General features: G+C 38.9%; 1 protein-coding gene across 1 annotated transcript in view; it reads right to left on the reverse strand.

Moving 5' to 3' along the window:
- prkci (protein kinase C, iota) overlaps nucleotides 1-13,255 on the reverse strand; it is a 141,726-nt gene that overhangs the window by 33,974 nt on the left and 94,497 nt on the right. The window contains exons 5-10 of the mRNA XM_060834588.1: nucleotides 12,195-12,280; nucleotides 11,196-11,327; nucleotides 7,005-7,049; nucleotides 6,849-6,894; nucleotides 2,319-2,377; nucleotides 1,147-1,323 (exon numbers count right to left, since the gene is read on the reverse strand). Of these exons, the coding sequence (XP_060690571.1) occupies nucleotides 1,147-1,323; nucleotides 2,319-2,377; nucleotides 6,849-6,894; nucleotides 7,005-7,049; nucleotides 11,196-11,327; nucleotides 12,195-12,280 (545 nt within the window). The remainder of the gene's footprint in view (nucleotides 1-1,146; nucleotides 1,324-2,318; nucleotides 2,378-6,848; nucleotides 6,895-7,004; nucleotides 7,050-11,195; nucleotides 11,328-12,194; nucleotides 12,281-13,255) is intronic.

Genomic DNA, 13,255 nt, shown 5'->3' on the forward strand with positions numbered 1-13,255 from the left:
TTCTACAGACAAACAAGTTTAAAAACTTTGTTTCAAAAGTAATAGCAAACACTTTCCAACTTTTGTCTGAAACCCGTAGCACCTCTTGAAAGAGAACAGTCAAGACTTTTTTTTTCTAATTACTTTTGTAACCATGATCAACTTTTAACATCAAGAAAGAATGTTTCACAACGCATCTCTTAAAAGTTCAAGTTCACTTAGAAATAATGACCACCCGACATGGATACGATCACTTATTTCAAGTTAAGCTAACATTTTCTAAACTATATTACAACAGGTTAAGAGACTATGCTGATTCTTCAAGTGCTACATAAAACAACTAAAATGATCAGAACTTTTCATATTCCCACATCCACCCCCCAACTTTTTCATGTTGATTTCAAATAGGGAAGATGTTTGCATAAATGGCTGGTTAGAATTTGGAAAAGAACAGATTCAAGGAAGCCATCAACAAACAGTGCATCTTAACTACACAGTATTTCCTCACAAGAACTGGATTAAAGTAGCCAAGACTTACAATGGGAACTGCACATTCTATGTCTACTACAAATGAATACCATAGCAGGAAAGAGAACCTTACTTTTAAAATGAAAATCTAAAGCTCATTCCTATAGCAGGCTGCACAGTAACTTTAGCTTTGTTTGTAGTCAATATCACATGGTCAAAAATGCTACAATGTTAGATTCCATGCCAAAATGATTCAACAGCTTGTCCTTCAGTCAAAAAATTAGATTCCTTCCAAACCATAATTAAAAGAAGCAACACAAGATTAGTCAATCTCAGTACAAGATATCTGTATAAAAACTTTCCCATTGCTAAAATGTTGTCAGGAAACACAATGCTTTTCTGCTCTGCAGGCATGTACTGAGCATGTGGTCACAATGTCCTTGGTGATTTTGATCTTTCTCAAAAACTGAACCCAAGGGAAGTGCAAAAGATCTTTTTTCTTTGCTTCTATGGCATTCTCAAGTAACTGAATTTACAAAAACTTTATTTCATAAAGATTTTTAAAATCTTTAAAAGAGTTTTTAAATTTCCATAAGAAATCCTCTTAAGATTCAGCTTCCAAATGATTATCAATTCCCAGGTCCACAATTTTTACAATTTCAGAATCTAATAACTGCAATGTGATTAAATGCTCCTCACCTCATCATCATTAACCAGTTCCTTCTTCACAACTTTCATTGCATAAATGCGCTCTGTCTTCTTCAGTCGAACGAGGAGGACTTTAGCATAACTACCTCTTCCAATGACACGGATTAGATCGAAATCTGGAACACCTAAACTGGTGGGAACTTTTCCACTTTCCCTGCTGCTCATGGCCTGTTCAGAAAAATAGCATGACAATATCAGATGAGATTAAAATGCATCAAAATGGATCAGAACAATGATCTGATTAAGTTGAAGGCAGCTGGTCAATTCAAGAGAAAGCACTGCAGGCAGCCCCATATTCACACTGATCACAAAACGCCCTTTCCAACATTTAACAAGCACTTACACAGACACACGAACAGGGTGAGATACGGATGAAGGTTAATTAGATGGAATTAGTTTAGAATGGCATCATGGTTGATGGAGAAATGGTGCGTTGAAGGTGCAGCTCCTACACTGTACTTAATATTATATGTTCTATGGCCTCCAATTACTGATTACCTGCCAGCAGAAAGAGTTTCATCCAATCCATTTCTGCTATGTTGAGAAACTAAAAAAAAGTAGGTGGGTCTCCTTACAGCAAAAAAGAACACAATATTTGATGGAGGTGCTCAAAATTGTAAATGATTCTGATTATAGTGCCTGATTTAAGGTTAATGTCAATAGAGTAACAGACATGAAGACATTTTTGTTAGACGTAGGGAAGTGGTGTGATCAGGGTTGGAATGGGCGGTCAGAAAGTATAGTTGAATTTAATTCATGAGAGAGTGACAGAGTAGTTCTATTTGCACATATATACACTATAGAATTGGCAGGCATATCTAATGAAAACTGTTTATGATCCCATATTCTGTCAAAATGCCACAATTTTGAGCACTAAAAATCTTCCCTTTAACCTTAAGCTAGTTTCAGTAATTTCTTGATGTTAATAACTGCACTGAATCCCTCCACTTGGAAATTAAACAAAAATAATTCATAAAAATTTAGAATAGTGCAGCAAAATTATACTGAATACCAGCATCTTTCTTTGTGATCATACGATATGTCCCATCACTCCCCTGTCACACTCAGACCTATTCAAAATATTGCAAAGGGAACCTAAGTCTTCCTCCTTAATATTGTATTTTAGAATATTAACAACCAACAAACAGATTTTTGTTTCATACCTCTTTTTCCTCACCAACATGATCCAGGTTTTCTTGGCTGGAAGATTTGTACGGAATAACTGCAAGGAGCATAGAGGAAGATATATTCTTTGTTAGGCATTAGACTGCTAGAAAATTAGATCTTTATTCCTTATTAATATTTACTGGAGAGATTGCTCAAAAATATTGGCATTATTTTTCCCAAATCTCAAGGAGGATTTAATTTTTAAAGTTTCACCGCTGTGGTAGAATAACAGATGATTTCAATCACAATTAGCTGAGAAGACTACCAAAATGGTCATTCTATGATCAAGGAATGTGTTCAAAATTAAACCTTGTTCACTTTTGTTTCAACCTCTTCATGCACCCGAGATGTGGAGTATTGCAGAATGCTGCCATGACTTGAACATTAAAATCTTGAAATAATTGACTTTATAAAAATACATTCGTAAGACAATGCATTGATTAACACTCAAACAATAAGAATTCTCAACTTCAGCACATGAAGAAATTACGTGAATCATGAAGCTAATTAAAGAATAGAAAGCACTAAACTTAAGTGTGGCTCATCCTAACCATGAAGATTGAAGATGTGCAAACATTTGTAATACATTTTTACATGACATTAAAGAAGTTTTAAACAATGTGGAGCCCATGCTGTTTTTTTAAAATATCTAAAGGGGCAGGTATTAGATGTTTTGAAGATGCATAAGTCCCAACGACCTGATGAAATATATCCTAGTTTGTTACACAAAGCAAGGCAGAAGATTGCTGGCGTAGTTCTTCAAAAAAAATTTTAAGGGACATGTTTAATCAATACTTGGAAAGGCAGGGGGTTGATCAGGAAGAGTCAGCGCAAATATGTTAGAGAAGGATCTTGCCTGACAAAATTAATTGTTTTTTTGAAAGATTTATTAAATAAATTGATGATGGTACTGCAGCTGTTGTTGCTTACTTGGACATCACTAAGGCCTTTGACAAGATCCCACATGGAAGGCTAGTCCAAAAGCGAAGAGCTCATGGGATCTAAGGCAAATTGGCAAACTAGATCAAATGCTGGCTTGCATATAGGAGGCATAGGGTGATTGTGGAGGGTTATTTTTGTAATTGGAAGTCTTTGACCAGCAATGGACCACAGGGATCAGTGCTGGCTACCTTGCTGTTTGGTACGTACATTAACAACTTGAATTTGAATGTAATAGGTATAATTAGTAAGTTTGCAGCTGACAAAAATTGATGGTTTTGTTGCTAGTGAGGAGGATAGTGTTCAGCTAGAGTCTGATATTGTTCAGCAGCTAAATTTGGCAGAGCAATGGCAGGTGGAAGTTAATCCCAATAAGTATGAGATGATGCATATTGGGAAGTATAATAAGGGAAGGATATACAGAATGAATGGTAGAATGCTAGCGAGTACGTGAGGAACCAATCCATAAACCCCAGAAGGTGCCAGGAAGAGACAGACAGGGTGGTGAAGGAGGCAAACAGATGCTTGCTTTCATTAGCCAGGACATAGAATATGGGAACAACAAAATCATGTTACAACTCCGTAAAACATTGGTTCAGCCACGGATGGAATACTCTGTGCGGTTCTGGTTGGCACACTTTCTGAAGGACGTAATTACACTACAAATTCACCACGATGTTGCCTGGGATGGAAGGTCTCACTTATGAGAAGAAACTTGATATGCTAGGTTTCTTTTCCCTGGAACAGAGGAGGTTGAAAGTGGATCCAATTGAGATATACAAAATTATGAAAGGATTTGACATAGTAGATCGTGAGACTCTTTTCTCAAGGCAGATGTGTTTAAGACCAGCAGGTACAAGTTTAAGTGAAGAGTAAGTGATTGAGAAAAGGCCTAAGGAAAATTTTCTTTTCACCCAGAGGGTGGCAGAAATATTGCTGCCTGAGAGTGTGGAGGAGGCAGGCACTCTCAACATTTCAGATGTTGTGGTTCTGTTCGCCGAGCTGGGAGTTTTTCTTGCAAACGTTTCGTCCCCTTTCTAGGTGACATCTTCAGTGCTTGGGAGCCTCCTGTGAAGCGCTTCTGTGCTGATTCCTCCGGCATTTATAGTGGTTTGAATCTGCCGCTTCCGGTTGTCAGTAGCTATCTGCTGCAGTGGCTGGTATATAGGGTCTAGGTCAATGTGTCTGTTGATCGAATTCGTGAATGAGTGCCATGCTTCTAGGAATTCCCTGGCTGTTCTCTGTTTGGCCTGTCCTATAATAGTGGTGTTGTCCCAATCGAATTCATGTTGTTTGTCATCTGAGTGTGTGGCTACTAGGGATAGCTGGTCGTGTCATTTCGTGGCCAGTTGGTGTTCATGGATGCGGGTTGTTAGCTGTCTTCCTGTTTGTCCTATGTAGTGTTTTGTGCAGTCCTTGCATGGGATTTTGTAAACTACGTTGGTTTTGCTGCTGCTGGGTATCGGGTCCTTTGTCCTGGTGAGTTGTTGTCTGAGAGTGGCTGTTGTGACACAACAGCAATGAGACTTCTCCATTCCAAACTCTAATCCACTGCAATGAAGGCTAACATACATTGCCTTAATTTAATTTTGGAACCTGTCTGCAAGGATCATGTAAAAAAAATCTGCATTTACATTCTTCAACTAATGCAGATAATTTCACATATTACCCCATCTAATACTTGCTTACCCAATCAATCAAACCACCTTTTTGCTTTTGCTTTTGCAGTCTCTTTTCATTCTCCTGCTTTCTCACTTAACCTTGTATCAACAAACTTAATTATATTGTACTTTATCACCTTATTCATATCAGTAATGCAAATTGTAAATGCGAAGGCCCAAGCACTGTTCCTTACAACATTGTATTACACCTCAATCATCTTGAATCATTATTTTTTAAAAATCTGTTCATCAACCCAACCATGTTAATAAATGATCCCCAATCCCATGCGCTCTCAACAGGACAAAAGCAAAGCATGCAAACACTTGAATCAAAACGGTGTTATTGCACAAAGTGACAACTCTGTTTTCTTTCCACAGGTGACTCTAGACCTGAGTTTCTCTAGCAATTTCAATTTTTGAAGTGAACACTTAACCAGTGCTAACTCAACTCCAATATCTCCCTGTACTATTAAATATACACTTTAGGTGTATTAGTTATTAAAACTTTATCCACATACAATTTCCAATGACGTTTACTGTCCGGAATTCCTGTAACCAGTGCCCAGTTTATAAGATGTTTTTTCAAATGGCCATATATTGTGTTATTTTACAGCAAAACTGAAGGCCAGATTATTTATGAAATATCAACACATATAAAAGTTGGTCCTTCATAGATAATCACACATTCAAACTCAGAGGATTATCCGTCAAAAGTTATACTGATCAGCAGACCCCACACCCTAATTAAGCAAGTGTGAGGGGCCATTTGGCCCATCAATCCTCCTGCAACTCAAAGCATGACCAAATTATTACATTTCCCTACATTTTTAAAATGTTCCACTTTTCAAATAGTTAATCGATTTCTTCCTTCTCCACCAATTGTGTGTTGTTTTTAATTCATTCATGAATGTCACAGGTTGGGCCAACGTTTGTTACCAATCCCTAATTGCCTCAGAGGGAAATTAAGAATCAAACTGAAAGCAGCAAGCCTGGAGTCACATGTAGGTCAGACCAATTAAGGACAGGAAATTTTCCTCTCCAAAGTGAATCAGATAGATTTTTCCAACCATTGGCAACAGTTTAGTGGTTATTATTAGACACTTAATCCTAGATTTTTATTGAAAAAAATTTCACCATCTCCCATTGCAGGATTTGAAACCTAGTTGTCAGGGCACTATCCTAGATTAATAGGTTAGCAATAATGCCACTAGGCCACAACCTACCTCTTCTGTTTGTGATGGTACTCTAAGCATTGTAGTGAATGGGTTGGACCTCGATGCAGGAACAGAGAGCAGAAGGGTGCCAGGGAATCAGTCAGTGAGGTGAGTAGCATTCAGCCAGATGGAGCTCTCACACACTGAAAATGGTTTTAATTTCTTTACATTCTGTACTTTCCATCTACTGGAAAAATTGGCATTAATGATCATGATAAAGGTGTTTGCGAGAAATACATTGCTTAATGCAGTGCTGAATTCTGTAATCAAGAAACTTGCAGATTCAGTATAATTCACACCGAGTTAGGCACACTAACATTGGACGTTGTGAAAAGGAGGAACAATGAGGTAGAAGGAGAAATCCATTCAGGTTTTCTGCTCCCAACAGTTATCTAATTATCCATGCTGCAAAGTATGGCTGTCGAGGTGAGAATAGGATTCAGCTCTTTGATGAAGCTCCTGAATCATCAAACAGCCTACTTTTATCGTCTAATTAAATGACCTTACAGGAGATACTCAAGGTCTATCTCCTATGAACCATCACAAGACTTCACGAACGAGTGGAGAAAGTTGGAGTGTGTAAGTGCTTCTTAGGCAAAGTTCCACCCGACCGGTATTTTTGCTTTGCCCTCTGAATTTAAAACAGCACAGATGCCAGGCAGCAAGTTAAATCATCTAAAATAGTAACATTAAAAATAGAGACCCTCCTTACCTGGGGCAATACTTTCTGCATTTTCAGCACCTGGAATCATATGCTCCTAAACCAAAGCATAACATTAAGATTGTCAGCTGTGAAACAATATGCAAATTTAAATGCAAGATGATAATTTAGTAATATTCGCAAACTGACCCAGATTCACACTCATACCTGATCACCACTTCCCCAAGGATAATGAGAAGTATGTGTGCTGATCTGTAAAACAGAAAACAGTCAACATACATTCCAAAAAAAATCTCTTTTTAAAAAGGAACCAAGTGCTAAACATGGCAAAAGTCTTGTAAATAGATGATAATTTTTATTTGGATAAGTTAAGTTGCGACAAGTTTTGTGCCATCATGCCTCATACATTTTCTTGACCCAATATTCCAAATCTGCCTCAATGATTGACTACTAAGCCCCTATCACAAATCTTGCAACTGATTTCTGTTCCATCCTACCACATGCAGCTCCTAAAGCAACTCGTCACTCAACATATCTGTCTAAAGACCGGCATCCCGGGTGTTCATGTCATCTTTAAAGCACCGCTGTGTACCCAGATATGACATTTTAAAGCTTCCTTGTTTATTGACAGACAGAACTTGCCAGGAAGATAGCATCATGTTTCTTAGCCAACAGTGTAGATTCTACAGTGTAGAATCCAAGTGGACAGGGTTGTGAACTGAAGAGATGTTGTCTTCTTGGAGAACTGACAGAAGAACTGTAACATTATACTATGCCAGCCTGGTCTGAGGTTGCCACCCAAGTCAGTGCTATCGCCAGGATGCAGAAGAACAGCTAGCAGTGTAGAAAGAATGTGAATGACCTTCTCTGCTCTACTAGGGTGTCTCACTTTTCACAATCTATTAATGTCACTGCACACAGCTGCCTGCGACATATTCCCTCATCCACTCTAACTCCTCAACTTCCCATACCACTCGTCCTGCAATACCTATGGACTGCTGCCTCAGTTTTATTGTGTAATATCTCACCACCTTGCCCTCACATAAGCAAGGACAAACAGCTCTGCTATCTACTGTCATCTCATTCATTCCTGCCCTCTTCTTCATTCTGAATACAGCCCATAACAGGGTAGAATGAGTCTGCACTGGTGGAGGGTTGCCCAACACATGTCTTCACCCCTTCACAAGAGAAGACTGGGACTGCTCATGCAGGGATGTGGAGACAATCTATGTCCCTCCAAACTTATATGTACCACTCACGTACCATTCTCCCATCATACCATTGCACACAACTTCCAATCACTGGTTTTGATGTCTTTTCTTTCTTCAGTCTTGCAAAAGTCTTCTAAGAAATACCTCTTGAACCTCCGAGAATGAGAGTACTGAGGCCGCAGGGGTAGCTTTGTCTAATTGCATCTTGGACTTACTACCAGCCAAATTTAGAAACGTTGATGGGAATTATTGACAGAGATTGTGAGTACACAAACTTGTAAGCACCTCATTGCAAGAGTTCTGCAGATGAAGAAATGACGCAGACAGGAGATAACACAGTAATATCAACCACCAGGGGCTGCATCCAAATAGAGGGATGGGAGGTAAAGAGGTGTAAAGATCAAGTGCCATGTGCATGTTTTCGGTAGGTGTTTAGCCAGAACTCCATCCACTGAGTGCTGCGCCTGGCCATGAACTGCTGCTGGATGGTATAAAAATGCATTTAGAGTCCACATAGAGAAAGTCTCAAACGTGAAAGGAAGTAAACATTATTAACATTTCTGGACAAGCTACTAATTACAGAAAATTCACTTTCACCCTTACCACTAAGACACCAAGATACCATTCTCACATCTCCTATCACATCAGAGGCCTAAATAACTTTGACCATTGCTACTCAACTATCAAAGCCCTGTAAGCGAAGTGCTGTCCCTGCTCCCTGCCGCAGGAGTTCGCCCTTACTATCCTGACAGCAGTTTACATCTCTCTCCACATGGACATTAAGAGCACACTTATACACCTCCACAAGTAGCCTTGAGATGGAATATCCTGAGACCACCTTCACCACTGCCAGTGACTTCAACCAGGCCAACCTCAAGAGTTGACATCAAGATACTATCCTCACATTTCCTATCACATCAGAGGCCTAAATACCTTTGACCATTGCTACTCAACCATCAAAGCCACCCAACACTCCATCCTCCACCCAAGCTTTGGAAAATCAGATTGTAAGACTCTGCTCCTTGTGCTGGTTTACAAGTGTGAGGGTTTGAAGCGTGAGGATCTGGTACAGAAAACTGTACAGTGCTGGTCTGACATAACAGTTGAGCTCCTACGTGACTATTTAGAGTCAGTGGACTGGTCCACAGTCAAGAACTCAGCAGCCAACCTAAATGAGGATGCCATTACCACCACAGACTTTATCAATGTATGCAGAGGACTGCGTGTTCACTCAAGCACTCCAAGGGTCACCCTACCAAAACTGCAAGGCCAACAGGCTCCTGAGCAGAGCAGGTCCCCACCAGCCAAACTGTAGAAAGTGTAAACTGAAATACAATGGGAAGGAGAAAAAAGGAAACTTAGAGGGCATTTTAGTGGTCAGGGTGATAGTGAATTTTCTGTAACTAGTAGATTATCCATAAAGGTTCATCATGTTTACTTTCTTTCACATTTGAGAGCTTCTCCATGTGGACTCAAAATGCATTTTTATATCATCCACCAGCAGTTCATGATGAGGCACAACACTCAATGGATGGAGTTCTGGCTGAACACCTACTGAAAAACCTACACATGGCACTGTATCTTAGTGAAACCATTGCCCCTCTGTACCTCCCATCCCTCTATCCACATAGGAAGATATGTCAGGGAGGTGTAACAGACAGTCAATGCTGTAGGATGGCCAGGAAGAATATGTGCTGCAGCTTCCTCCCTCACAGGTCAAGTCACTTATCCTGCCTATTCAATGCTCTTGCAGCCATTTTTGCCATTGCACACCTTCCAGGTATAGCACAATGGAAGGCAACAGCAAGCATTCCTCCTGCAATACCTTCTGTGTTGGTGAGCCCCAAACACTTGTACATTCCATTCCAAGTAGCATCCCATTAACCTCACAGGCTTTACATTACACTCTAGAATTTCAATTAAATGGACAGGCCATATTTTTAAATGTGTTCACTCAAAAGTATAAAGCTCTTTCTTCAGAGCACAATCATTTTTGGGAGAATATTTAATCTGGAGTATTTAACACGGAGGTTCATTCTTTCTCCTTCTTACTCACTCGCACACACACAGACACCCAGCATCATTCCAACATTTTCGTTTCCTATTCCACAAGAATCACATCAAGAGTGCTGAAACTTAAACCTGATCCATGATGTCAGATCACTAAGTCTTAATTTGAAGGTTTTCTTTAGACTTGCATTACTTTAGGAATAAAACAACATTTGACATTTCCTTGAATTATGGCATTGCGCAATCGGCAAAATGGTTGGAAGGAATTCGCTATTTTGTGCATATTTTAATATCTGTTTTCTTGAGTTCTACTGCATGCAGTATCAAACTAAAGTTTTCACCCTGCAATAACATTTAGTTTTCATAAAGATACCTATTTCAGAGATGCTGCGTGAGCACAGGATTGAGCTTGCCTGTGAGACGTTCTGTCCCTTGCAGCATGTTGACAACATCATTGCAAACACAGATGACAATGTAACTAACACTCAGAAAATGGCAGATTTACTAAATAGATACCTTGCATCAGACTTCATAATTTGAGGATAAAAGTTAATTACAAAGAAAATTAAGAATAAATTATAGAATGGAACAACTAAATTCAACACAAGATCATGGAGAAACTAGTAAAAAGACAGACAACTCCAAGACTATATTCGCCTAGGAGTGGTCATTGAGCAGATTCTCTGGAATATTACTAGGGTAAAGCATTAAATTAGGAGGGCAGATTGCATAAACTACACTTCAATTTCCTCGAATACAGTAGATTGAGGGATGATGTAAATGAGATGTTTAAGATGTTCAAAATAATTGGTAAAGTAGGCAGAAAACAATTTCTCTGCTGAATAATCCAGAGCACTCAACATTGTTATCTATCCAGACAGTTTCTTTGAACAAATATCCTACATAATGAAGTTCTAAAAATTATAACATAAATCACAACTAACAAAAATGATTTTTTGCTGGAGCTGATTTTCTGGAGTTAAAATCCAATGGAGTTACTTGTTAGTAATAACAGATTCAAAAATCATTAATAGTTCTGACAAATGTCTTTCCAAAATGAAATTGTTACCGTTTAAGAGTGCACACATCCCTGTCAATACAATTTTTTCAACTGAACTATTTTCTCCTCCATAAGCAGGCAGAGCCTGGAGTTGAAGAATAATGGAGAAAGACTTACAGCATGACGTCCACATTCAATTGTAACCAATTTGTGACATTTCTTATGGACGAGAAGCTTGCAGTTGATGCATTTATAGCCTTGACGGCCAAGGCCCCAGATCCGATCAGTACAAAATGCACAATGTGCTCGCTGAAGGAGACAGAACAAAAAAACAAAGGAAGTATTTCATGTTCAGCACAAACAGAGCACCTTAGCTACCAAGTTTTATTAAAACGACAATAAATGTTATTACTCATACTCCAAAATAAGTTTTCAAACAGTAACTTTAATTATTGTACATGGTTTTTAAAAGACTAGAAATATAGGCCATTGTTTGGAGGTTGGGAGAGAGGGAGAGCGAAAAGAAGATCTAAACAAGTTCCTGGTAACAGATCAAAATGTAGCCCACATGAGCAGCACACCTATTTGCAACTAGACTCATCCTATTTTCCCAACTGTGAAGTCTCAGTGATTTCTACGCTCTCGCAGTCTTCCACTCAGCCGAAAATGTGTACAGCAGTCATTATGCATGAACAAAGATTTCATGGAACCCGCTGACTCACTCAAGCCATTTAATGTATGCAGGTTGCTGTAGTTATGATATAAACAATGACACATTTAGTAGGAAGTATTGAACTGCAACCCCATACAAGCCCACAAGAGCGCACATAAAGCAAAGAATTGTGGTTTGATCGGCAAGTTCGACTCCTGGACATGTCTCAGTATTATTTTCTGAAATAATCCACACAGAGAATTCCCCATATGGAACCTAATTAGTTCTTATGTGTGGTCTTTTAATTCTGATTCCAACAGTTTGTAGCTGCTCCTGATTGGCATTTATTGCCGCTGAACCAAACTGATTTCATCACATAGTAAACTCTGAGAACCAGCAAAGATCCAGGTTAAACCCAGCTCCAAAGCCCCTGAATAAGATTGGAAAAAAAGTCACATTATCTAACTAAACTTGATGAACACAGCTTTTTTTGTGGAGAAAAAAAACGCAACAGTTCTCCTCACCCTATTGAATCTTTTGGCTTGGAAAGTATGTCCATTTACACAGTACAACTTTCTCCAACGCCGCGCACCTCTTCTGTAGATGGATTCTGAAAAAAATGGCACAAGTTAAAACAAGAAATCTGGAAGTCGTTCCATTCCTATCACAATTTCAAATGAAACTTTCTGATTACATTTTCACTGGATATAAGCTGGTAATGTTTTGATATGCAAAAATATTAAAAGCAAAATAGATAATTCAGTTGACAGGATCACGGAACTGAACCAGTTCTGTTACAATATTCATTGCTTATTTCTTTTTCTCGTCATACATACAACTCAATCTTGTGATGTTAAGGTATCAGAAAAACCTGATGGAACTTGGACTTTTCAACCTAAGTAGATGATGACTGATAGGTAACTGTAGAGAATTTGTTTGTCATAGGTAAATAGTGTGGAAAAGTTAATCATGATTTATTTTAGACAATGAAAGCAGTACCAATTCAAAACGGCAGCTGTCTTTTTTTTAAAAAGTGAGAGTATTCGCTGACATATACAGTAGTCAAAACTTGGAAGTGAGCTTTTGATAAAATATTGCACACCTTGCATTCAAAATCGAGATGGGCACGATCAGAGTCATGTACTTCTTCCTGGATACATAAACTCCCATGGGTTGAATGAGCTTTACAGCTATTTCAAATCTTAATGGTTACTGAAGTAAAATTTAATCAAATTTTTGCAGCTGAAATATGACTCTCAGATTAAAGTGCCAATCTGTTCGTAAATCAAGGAGAAAGTAAGGACTGCAGATGCTGGAGAGTCAGAGTCAAAAGGTGCGTTGTTGGAAAAAGCATAGCAGGTCAGGCAGCATCCGAGGAGCAGGAGAGTCAACAGTTTGGGCATAAACCCTTCAGCAAGAATTTGGAGGGCAAGGGAGCTGAGAGATAAATGGGGGGGTAGGGGAAAGTAGGTGAGATGGCAGTAGATGGATGCAGGTAGGAGGTAATTGTGATAGGTCAGTGGGGAGGTAGAATGGATAGGTGGGATAGAAGATGGACAGGTAGGTCAGGTCAAGAGGGCAGTGT

This window comes from Hemiscyllium ocellatum, chromosome 13 (assembly GCF_020745735.1).
Source record: "Hemiscyllium ocellatum isolate sHemOce1 chromosome 13, sHemOce1.pat.X.cur, whole genome shotgun sequence".
Lineage (NCBI taxonomy): Eukaryota > Metazoa > Chordata > Chondrichthyes > Orectolobiformes > Hemiscylliidae > Hemiscyllium > Hemiscyllium ocellatum.